Source organism: Aedes aegypti, chromosome 1, assembly GCF_002204515.2.
Source record: "Aedes aegypti strain LVP_AGWG chromosome 1, AaegL5.0 Primary Assembly, whole genome shotgun sequence".
Taxonomy (NCBI): Eukaryota; Metazoa; Arthropoda; class Insecta; order Diptera; family Culicidae; genus Aedes; species Aedes aegypti.
Genome location: NC_035107.1, coordinates 249112839 through 249123813, shown reverse-complemented (window position 1 = coordinate 249123813; position 10975 = coordinate 249112839). Strand labels below are relative to the sequence as shown.

The following is a 10975-nucleotide window of genomic DNA, read 5'->3' as shown; positions in this document are numbered from 1 at the left end:
GCACGTCGTTCGTTCAAAACAAGGGTGGCGCGTTTTACCCCAACGGCGCATTTTACACCTAGTTCCCCTACAACAGCGTGGCAGACCGAAGGTTAACATAAGTTTGGATGGTAGTTTGAGCATCCAACTAAACCGATAATTTCACAACATGTTCCCACATGAATTAAGCTTCAACACGCTCTCCAAACACCGAAAACTCTCTCGCAGCAAAAGATAAGATAAACAAAGCACACCACTGAAGAACTAAACTACCACCATGGGTAAGGCATCGTACAATTTCGTCAACCGTGTTTGCAATACATCCACCTCCTTCAGAAATAGACGCTTCAGTTGACAAAAACGTGCGATACCCTACTGGCACAATACAAACATTACGCTATGCTATGAAACGCAAATTGTAAGCTCTACCATTCATAAACGATCGATCAGCTTCATTCAGTATTCGAACGTGCTCTCGACCAATCACAATTATCACGAAACGATGGAAGCGTTTCTCCTCATATCGGCCCTAGTGGGTGCCCTCATACTACTCTACCGATACGCCACGGCCTTCGCCAATTACTTCAACCAACGGGGCATCAAATATCGCAAGCCGACCTTCCTGCTCGGCAACCTGGGTCCCATCTTGTTCCAGCGCACCACACCGGTGGCCAATCTGACCGATCTCTACCGGGAATTCGCTGGCGAGAAGGTGTACGGCTTCTACGAGTTTCGCCGACCGACGATTATCCTGCGAGATTTGCAGCTCATCAAGCGGGTGTTCGTCAAGGACTTCAACCACTTCACGAACCACACCGCGCCGGTTGACGAACACATGGATTCGATCCTAGGTAATGGATTGATTTCGCTGGAGGGGCAGAAGTGGCGGGATATGCGGGCGATGTTGAGTCCGATGTTCACCGGAAACAAAATACGACATATGGTTCCGCTGGTGGGGAAGTGTGCGGAGGATTTGTGTCGGTTTGTGGAACGAGAGACGGACGAGGTGGAATGGGACGTCAGGGAGCTGTTGGCCAAGTGTTTGGTGGAGGTGATTGGATCGTGTGCGTTCGGGATCGAGGTGGATTCGTTCAACGATCCGGATAATGAGTTCGACAGAGTGGCGAAGTATTTGATGAATCAATCGGATGTCAGGAAGGTGGCGAGGTTTCTGCTGATAATGGTGTTTCCGAAAATGTGTAAGCAGTTCGGGATGGAGTTGTTCGATGATAAGTACAAGCGGTTGTTCCGTCGATTGGTTAGCGAAACGATGCTGAAACGTGAGAGCGACGGAGTTAGCCGGCCAGATTTGATTCAGTTACTGATGCTGGCCAGACGCGGAAAACTGGAAGCCGATAAGGATGTTGAGGGAGAATCGTTTGCAGCTGCGAATGACTACTTGGAAACTGGTACCGATGACGTCAAAAGATCCTGGAGTGACGACGAGTTGACAGCCCAGGCCGTGATATTCTTTGCAGCGGGTTTCGACACCACTTCGACGCTTCTCAGCTTTACGCTTATGGAGCTTGCCATTCACCCGGAGATCCAGGATCGGCTGTTCGAAGAAATCAAATCGGTACAGCGATCTGACTCGGTAATATCTTACGAACAGATTCAAAGCCTTGAATATCTGGACGCCGTGATATCCGAGTCCTTGAGAAAATGGCCACCCCTAACCGCAACGGATCGAAAGTGCACCAAAGATTACCTCATGGTTGATCCAGAAGACGGCAGTCCTATGTTTTCAATAGAAGAAGGCTACTCAGTGTGGGTTCCAATCTACTGCTTCCATCACGACCCAAAATACTTCCCCAACCCGGAAAAATTCGACCCCGATCGCTTCAATCGAGTCAACCGCCATCAATTGAACCCAGCAGCCTACATGCCATTTGGCGTCGGACCTCGCAACTGCATCGGATCCCGCTTCGCTCTGATGTCTGCCAAGATGATCCTCCTCCGATTGCTGCGCAGCTTCCGCGTAGAAGTCTGTCCAAAAACCGACACAACTTTGCAGCTGTCCAAGACAAAGATGAACATGACGTTGGAGAAGGGTCACTGGGTCTACCTGAAGCGGAGAAGTTGAAGCTTGATGATTTAAATAAACGATTTATTGACCACACAAATTAAATACTTAATCCTAATCACTCCTAACATTAGACATCCCTCTATTTCTTGGACTTTGGCAGCCACTTGGAAAGAACCCGGCTCAACTCGGTAGATACGCTTTTCACCAACTGAGTAACAGTTCGCATCATCAGTACTGCAGGTCGGTCCGAATCCTTGCTGGAAGCCGTTGTGTTCCGAACGTTACTCTCTGTTGTACTGCTTTGTTCGTCTATCCTACTTTTCGACAACTCAGCTCGAATTTTTTGAACTTCCTCCAATTGCTCGGCTGAGATCCTATTCTCCCGCGACTCCGTGGAAGTTCGCTTCTGGTGCAACAAATTCGTTCGTTCTCGGGATTCCCATGACCGTGGATGCAGCAGAGCATTACGCTTCGATCGCTGCAGTTCCTGATCAGCATCATCATCATCCAGGTTCTCGCGGGCTGAGTTTTCCTGCGATTTGATTTGGAACGATCCCAGCAACTGGTCGAACATTTCCACGAACTTTTGCTGCAACTTTGTGCTGTTCACCAAGGACGGTTCCTCCAACTGGAAGTCGGTTTCAGACGAAGGCAAGGAACGTTTCCGCCGTTCAAGCATCTCATCGTATGCTTCGGACGAATCTTCGCTCATGTCTTCGTCGGATAATCCAATCGATCGACCCAATTCCGGCGACGCTCCCAGCGAATGGTCCGGTAAACTTGCGTTATCGGCGCTATCTTCGGGTTGCTCCTCACCTCCCTCATCCTGGATTTGTTCTTCATCCATGTTTTGTTCTTCCTCCATGCTTTGCTCTTCGTAGTCCCCTCCTTCGGTATCATCGCGCAAGCTGCTCTCATCTGTTTCCCCATGATCTCGTTTCACGATTGGAACTCCAGTTCTGATTGCCTCCTGAATCTCACTTACCTCCACCAGTTCCCGATTGATGGGGTAGACCTTCGGTTTCTTGGTTATTTCCTCCGGTTCATTCAGTGAAATTTGCCTGTGAATTGACTCGGCTACTTCCAGTTCTGGCCGTGGCATTTCCTGTTCTCGTATGAATGCGACCTGCGGCACAACGAATCGCAAATCCTTCTCGGAGGAGTTTGCCTTGGATGTCTTTTTCCTGCGATACTTCTTCCGATTTTGTCTGATGGGTGCTTCTTCGATCGATAGCAGGTCTTCCTCTTCTGGACCTTTGGAAATCACTAAATGCACGTCTCCTTGAGGAAAGCTTGATCGGTTGACTTGCTCTTCGTAGCTTTCGCCGAACACTGGAGGGTGGTTCACTGCCTCTGCAAGCGAAGATCGCTTCGTCTTCTTCTTCGAATCTTTGAGTTTTGAGGGATTGGCACATCGACTACGCTTTCGAGATTGACGCTTACCTCGTTCCCGCAGTGGTCGTCTTTGTAGCTTGAGTTGTCTGCGCTCAGCTCGCTTTTCCTTCAGCCGCACTGTTCGTTCCTTGCGACGATAGTTTAGTGTTTGCCTAGGTTCCCGCTTTCCTTTTGCTCTTGGTCCACGCTTCTGCTTATTCTCCACCAGTTCACTTTCCTTCAACTCATCCTCCACTGCGTCCGTCGACCGCTTACGGCGGCTCATTTGCGTGATGTCTTGTCGTCCAGCTCGCTCTGCAATCAACTCCTGCAGCAATTGATCCACCGAGCTTTCCAGCACGGTAACGCTTCGCGAAACCTTCGACCGCAGATCTTGGTAGTCATCAAAGCATTCTCGAAGGTTCAGGTTGGGGACGACCCAAAAGGCAATCGCTTGCGTTGGGATAGTCAACTGTAGGCCTTTCAGTATTGGTCGAACTCTAGCGGAAGGCTCCAGCTGCGCTTCGAAGTTAAACGTCTCCTCATTAAGAAGTATCGTTCCATCGGCTACAGTGATTACGTATTGCAAAACCTCAGTAGAATGTTGCTTCGAAGCTAGCTTGAAGTCGAACTCGAAGTCTTCCGAATGGTGGTTGATAGCCATGAGGGTAAGAGATCCATTGCCGACCCGTCCGCAGTACGCGAAAATTTGTACGTCATGATCGGTGATTTGCGGGACTTCAAATACTTTTGTCCCTATCGTTGACTTGTGCAACAGAGCAATCAGATAGGTCAGTCCATACGACTGGACTTCTTGCCGGGACAGTGCCTTGAATACTGTATTGAAACCGTTGCGAGCAGCGTCTCCCAGAAGCGTTGCGTAATGCAGACCATTTTGGAGGCAAGTTTCGTTGCAACTCTTCCCAGATGCAGCGGTCATTAAGGGTGACCGCACGTCCAACCATATTGGAAGATGAGATCGCGCGGGGCCTTTAACGTAGGATTCTCTTTGCAGAACAAACTCTTGCAGCCGACTGCTGCCTATGGACGGGTCACTGAAACGAGGTCCAAAAGTTAAAGTTTGGCATAACTTGATGAGACTTGCGACTTACTAGATCACTGATACGGCATCCGCTAGTTCATCGACATTCAAATTGAAATAGCGAGTCTGATCAAATCCTACGACCATCGGGTCAACATCGCAAGCAACAATTCCTCGGTACTTGAACGCTTTGGTGATTGCCCGGAATGCTCGCAGATCTTCCATGTACTTCACGGCGTTCGTAATATTCCCTAAAAAACATCCCCGTTTAGAAACATCACAACTCCCATTAATACCGCAAATCCATCTCACCGACTCCCAATTGCCACAAACAATTCGTAATGCCCAGCTTATTGGCCACCGTCAACACCTTCAACGCATTCCTCGGCTTCCAGCTCTCTCCGCTGTAGTCCAACACAAACACCGGCACCAACCCCGCTTCCTGGGCCCAATTGTTGAACGCGCGCCACCCATTCGGCGTTATCTGCACCAGCTCCGAGTCATCGTCCCTCACCACGAATCCGTCCATCTGCAACTCCAACTGACTGGAGTCCCCGAAAACCTTCATGTACATCGGGCTCAGTTTCTTCGCCATCTGAAACGTCGTTTCACTAACCGGATTCAGCGAATTTTCAAACACACTTCGCGGCTTCGCCGAAAAGCACACAAACTCCTTCGCAATGTGGTTGATCACTTTCCGTGGATTCACCGTTACGCTGGCCGTCGGATCTTCTGCCATTGTTAACGCCATCACCAGTATAGGTGCTAGCACCGCTGCACAATTCAGCCACATTGTCCCCGTAGCTGACGAGCTTACAGTCGCGATGAACTCCCGTCGAATACTGACGAGCGTATGCTATCACCAGCGAACCGGGTAGATTCTACGAGAAGCCCTCCGAATGGCAAAAGTTTTTTTTTTTTGTCTACCAATGCGACGAATGCTCTACGGTGGATGAATGACGATGATACGGTGCATCATGAGTGTGTATACAAAACAGGCAAACGGCTCGTATCAGCAAACTTTGCGCCTAGCCTCAAATCACGGTCAAGACGATGATGTTTTGCTGAGCTCTGCACGAGATGCGGTGTTTTGGTTGCTGCTTTAACCCCCATGTGTTGGGACATGAAGGGTGGATTTGAGTTGTTGGATGGGACGGGTGACCTTACATTCTGCGTGAGTGTAGTCTGGGATTGTGATCTGGAAAATTTGATCGAGATGTTACTATGGAGAAACAAATTGAGGTGGCATGTTTTTAATCAAGTGAAGACATAATTATGAATCGAATCTTGTTGAATGTTAGTCCACTAGATTATGTGGAATCATACAATGTCTCTTTATGTCATATGTGGGTATGCAGTAGAATTTTAAGCCATACTTAAATTAATGCCAAACATGATTTGGCTCTGGTAAACACTGTGTAAAATCAATGTATTAACAGTGTAGCCGCCTTAGAAAGTATGAGTATTCAAAACGCTAGTTATAGGATTCAGACTTGTATTTTATGTTTATTAGAAAACAAAAATGTGGTTATATAAATTATCTTGATCCAACCATGATAGATTAGTGGATCCTTTTCTTCTGTTCCTTAGAGTATAGAGCATCTCGTATTACTTTTATTTGAAAATGGGAGTATCTCTCGCTTATCACTCTCTGTAACAATCATAATCCGCAACATATCATGAGAATCTGTTTATCATCTTCTGCTACAGCTGTGATTAGATCGGGAGGATAACGGTACATGATAAAACCCATTTCAATAAGCACCAACAGGCAGACAGTATTGACACAGACAAACAGACGTAACACTGACGAAATTTTCATCGACCACTCATTTAACGATCATTTTAAATTCGCTATACTACAAATCTCACAACCAGAGACAAGCGCATAGTTTTTGATCGCGTTTGACGTTTCACAATACCGCCATCTGCTGATCTTGTTGTACGAAACACCTTTTCGTGCAACATGCTCACCAGATGATGATGGTGTAACTGGGCAATGGATTTTGAAGAAATTTGTTCTAAGTTGATAATAAATCTTCGAGCTGTTTAGTAGAATACCTATAAGTAGATGAAAAACCCGAATTTAGTACTATACCATTTATTTCCACTAGAGTTTGTATCCTTTGACAGATACGCGTACTTCGACCTCAACTGTAAGGCCGTCTTCAGTGTCGAGTCTAGTACACGACACTGAAGACGGCCTTATAGTTGAGGTCGAAATACGCGTATCTGTCAAAGGATACAAACTCTAGTGGAATTAAATGATATAGTACTAAATTCGGTTGTTCTAAGTGTTACGTCTGTTTGTCTGTGGTATTGCTATCGCATGTTCGAGGATTGTTTGTCACGCCTGTAAAATAAAACACCTACCCCGATTGGTAAATAAGCGAGTAAAATGGGTTTATCATTGCTCTTTCTTTTGCGGATCTTGTTCGTTGCTGTTATTTATCAAGCTTATTACAATTTGCGAAACATTGCTTATCTTAAACGAATACAGGTAGTATGTTTTTCTTCAGAGAACAGACGTTCATCTTAAATCGTCAGCGTGTGTAAAGCTTTGAACTGGTTATTTCAAAATATGTCGTTATGCTCCTGTTAGGTGACGCTGTCATCAAAATACGGGGCTTCAATTTAGCCACTTTATACGCTTTGGCGCTAGTGTCGCCATCAAAAATTGCCGATAGGCCTATTCACATGACGTCTCAAATCAGCTGATCGGGAAGCACTATGACAGTTCTTCTATGAAAATGACTGGCCCGTGTTAGCACCGGTCCTCCACCGATGTAAACAAATGCATAGACGGATCTGTCACATGAAAAGGCCTATTGTCCCTAGCGTTGCTTTGTGTGCTAATGTATGTTGATGCTCACTAGCGCCATCGTGTGGTTGAAACGGGTTTGTATGTTGAGCTGTCTGCGTTGGTGGCGCTGATGACCTTTACACATGGTTTTGATGAAATTTTGTTCGAGCCTCAATCACAGAGAACAGACGTTCATCTTTAATCGTTAGCGTGTGTAAAGCTTTGTACCGGACATTTCAAAGTACGTCGTTATGCTCCTGTTACGCGGCGCTGTTATCAGAATATATGAGCTTCACTTTTGCCGCTTTTTACACTTTGGCGCTAGTGTCACCATAAAAATTGCCACTTGTCGCTAGCGTTGCTTTGTGTACCAATGTTAGGTGACGTTCACTAGTGCCATCGTGTGGTCGAAACGAGTTTGTATGTCGCGCTGTCTGCGTTGGCGGCGCTGATGATTGACTCTGACATTTACACATGATTTTGATGGAATTTTGTTCGAGCCTTCATGTCTGTTCTCTGTGCATATATGACAGTGATCTTCGTAGCCAGGATGTCCCTGGCGCTAAATCAATATCACCCACTGTCAGTTGTGACAAGACTAAAATATAGACCATTGCTTTGTTTAATGTTTGTTATGGTTTGATTATCAACTTTGATTCGTTAATTCAGCCAATAATGTGCTATAAAGTTAAAAAGTTAAATTCAATATTACGATGATTTTGGAAGGAGAGCAAACATTTGAATGCATTCTGCAAGCACGCGAACAGTTATTTTATTGCGATACTTGTTCGATTACGGATCATAAACATAAAACAAAACAACGCATCGTGATTACACTAGGGTAAATGATGGCTTCGGCACCCTGAGGGTATTTTCGGCAGCACTAACTTATCGTCCTTGTTTAAATTTATCTACGGAACAAGAGTTAACTTCACTGTATTCAACATGATCCTTGAACTATAATCTTCTATGTAAATCACATCTTTCACAAACATATTACATAACATGGGTTTTATCGTTAAATGAAATAAATGCTTACTATCGTCATTCGTGAGGTGCCGAATAAAACAACACAAGAACAGCTTACAAAAACCCACCACTTTAAAAGGTCCAATTCTCCGCTTCAATACCGATTTTTTCACAACAGCTACGCACCGATCACTTATGCACTATTAATCTTTTGATTTGTATATAGAGCACTCGAAAATACTTAATTTTTATGCTTTAAATCACAAATCAAAATTAATGCACTTTGATTTCCTCTACAATCACTTTTTATTACGGGAACAGGTTGCCAGAAAACCATATTCAATTGCCGTGTATTTATCATTCACGATTTAAATTTACAGAAAGATACGAACATGACTAATTAATTTATTGGAATTGATCAACAAAGCATGCATTGGTAACAATTGAGCCTATTAATACTTTCTTATTTGAAGATTGTAGTGCATAATCTTCAATATACACCCGATTCTGTTTTTGCACGGGGGATGCGTACCGTGCAAAAAAAGTTTTCAGTTCAAAATTTCAAAAACCGTGCAAAAAAAGTAACACCAATTCTCGACGTTTTATGCAAAAAAAAAGTTTTTGATAAAAAATTTTGTATGGAAACTTTTTTTGCACGGCCGTGTAAAAAAAATCCGTGCAAAAACAGAATCGGGTGTACTGAGAAACATATAAAATATACGTCTTTTAATAGTTGAACTATTTTGGCAACACTCCTGTTGTTCTACAGAAAAATCAGAGCATGATGTTTTTGTGTCAAGGCATAAGTGAATTGATTTGCAAAGGGCCTATTCTGATTTTCTTATACACTGAGAATAATAGGAACGCAAATCAATTTTACTGGCAAAGTTTGGATTTTGATCCGAAAAAATCGTGGAACAAGGCAATCGGATTTTTTTTAATGTTACCATTCATTCTCTCGGTAGTAACTTGATGATAGAGCGTTCAAGAGCAGCAACCTTTAGAGAGCACAACCATATCGAGCCATTCAGCGTGTCAGTTCAATTCACGGTGAAATTATTTACCTTTCGAATTTAAAGAAATTTGAAAACAAAAGTGAGTCGTTGGGGGTGAGATTTGGCCAACAATGCGTAAGACCTTATTTATTTTTGAACAGATTTCGCAATACTATCACTTCTTAAAAAAAGATGGATAGAAGATAGACTATATTAATCTATCAATTGATGGAGATACTATCAGCATTTTTTATCACTGATGGAAAAAGCATAACTTTATCATCTTTCTTTGGGGAAAAATATACTATCTGCAAAATTCTATAGCTATTCCTATCTATCCTATCATTGATAGGATAGATAGAAACCAAAATCTTGGGCATAATGGGAGAAAGCTAATAGAAATAGCTCAAGGTATGTTCTCATGGATATTTTTGGAATGACCACATGACGGGATGACGGAAATCGATGTCCGACGCCATTTTGAAATCCAAGATGGCGGCCTCCGGTTAAGGAAAATCGTTGAAAACAGTAGAAACATTAACCTAAGAATGCTAATGTCGCTACTGTTCGTGTTACCAACATCTAGTTTGCCATGCGCTGACAGCTTGAGAACCGATCCTCAAAGTGTCAAATAAATGTTTAAATCATCCACTAAAACATGGCATCGAACAAACAATTAAAAGATACAGTTAAAGATGATAATAAACTAATTCAGTTTTGTGAGAACAGCGCCATTAGCGTTCTACTACTTAAGGACTGTTCATTTTATAAAGTGGACACTTTGTTTATGCTATATCTTTTATATTTATTGATAAAATCGTAATCGGTTTTCTGTGTATCGTTGACCTATTATTCTAAAATGCTATAAAAATATAAAATCTTTGAAAATGCTTTTGGTTGAAGAGCTAAATAGTTTTTCCAAAAACTCTTAAAAAAAAGCTGTCCGTCAAAGTTTAACATTATTTTTCGCAAAACAAAAATCCTTATTTTAATGAACAAATTGTATGTTTGTATCCTTTACTTTTCTACTAAAGGTAAAGCTTTAAAAATATCAATTATATTCCACCATTCTATGACATTAGATAACTTTAGTGATTTACCAATTTATGGCCAAATTTGCTGATACACCATCCTTTCACTCCCAGCAAAAGAGAACAGTAAAAAGCGTGTTCAAAACTAGTTTGGATTACTAAAGAAACTATATTAGTATAAACGAAAGCTAAATCGTGAGATTAAACCACAGTCTTAAGTTTACTGTTTATGGTAGTTTTACTAAAAAGTCTCATACTTTTAAAATCATGTACGCATATTTATCGATCTACAGCAAATTGTAAACAGTTTTCTCCGAATTTTTCAATTGGTAATCTCAGAATAACATATTATGAAAATAATATGTGGAAAATAAAATCGATTTTATTACAGCAGTGTTGCCAATTTTGATGATTGTCAATGTACTTTGATAGGTCTTCTAAGAATAAAGCAATTGTGTTTCTGTTGTGCTTTGAATGTGACGTGGGGACTTACTAAGTAACTCTATGAAGGCGTAAGTTATTGTTCATATTAATACTATACTAGGACTTCCGTCAGGACGTACTTTTACACAAAAAATTCTACTCATATCAATTCCCATCAAATTAAAAAAAAATCCTTAAAAATATTCGGGAAAATTGATTTTATTATATCTGTAAAATTGTTGCTCCAAAAATAACTTGATTTTTTCCATCAGGCTTCTGATTGATGATGCTTTCGAAGAACAAGCCTTTTTTGATAATAGAAAATATAAATTA

At 42.5% G+C, this 10975-nt stretch overlaps 2 protein-coding genes across 2 annotated transcripts; one reads left to right on the top strand and one right to left on the bottom strand.

Moving 5' to 3' along the window:
- Positions 1–359: 359 nt before the first annotated feature.
- Positions 360–2107, top strand: LOC5578920 (cytochrome P450 9e2). Its single transcript, XM_001657156.2, has one exon. The coding sequence runs from the start codon at positions 482–484 to the stop codon at positions 2060–2062; it is 1581 nt and encodes a 526-aa protein (XP_001657206.1). The 5' UTR covers positions 360–481; the 3' UTR covers positions 2063–2107.
- Positions 2066–5579, bottom strand: LOC5578921. The gene is made up of 3 exons (XM_001657157.2): positions 4734–5579; positions 4492–4672; positions 2066–4434 (listed from the first exon to the last, which is right to left on the bottom strand). Exons 1-3 carry the CDS (start codon positions 5212–5214, stop codon positions 2145–2147), a joined length of 2952 nt encoding a protein of 983 aa, XP_001657207.1. The 5' UTR covers positions 5215–5579; the 3' UTR covers positions 2066–2144.
- Between the last annotated feature and the right edge of the window lie 5396 nt (positions 5580–10975).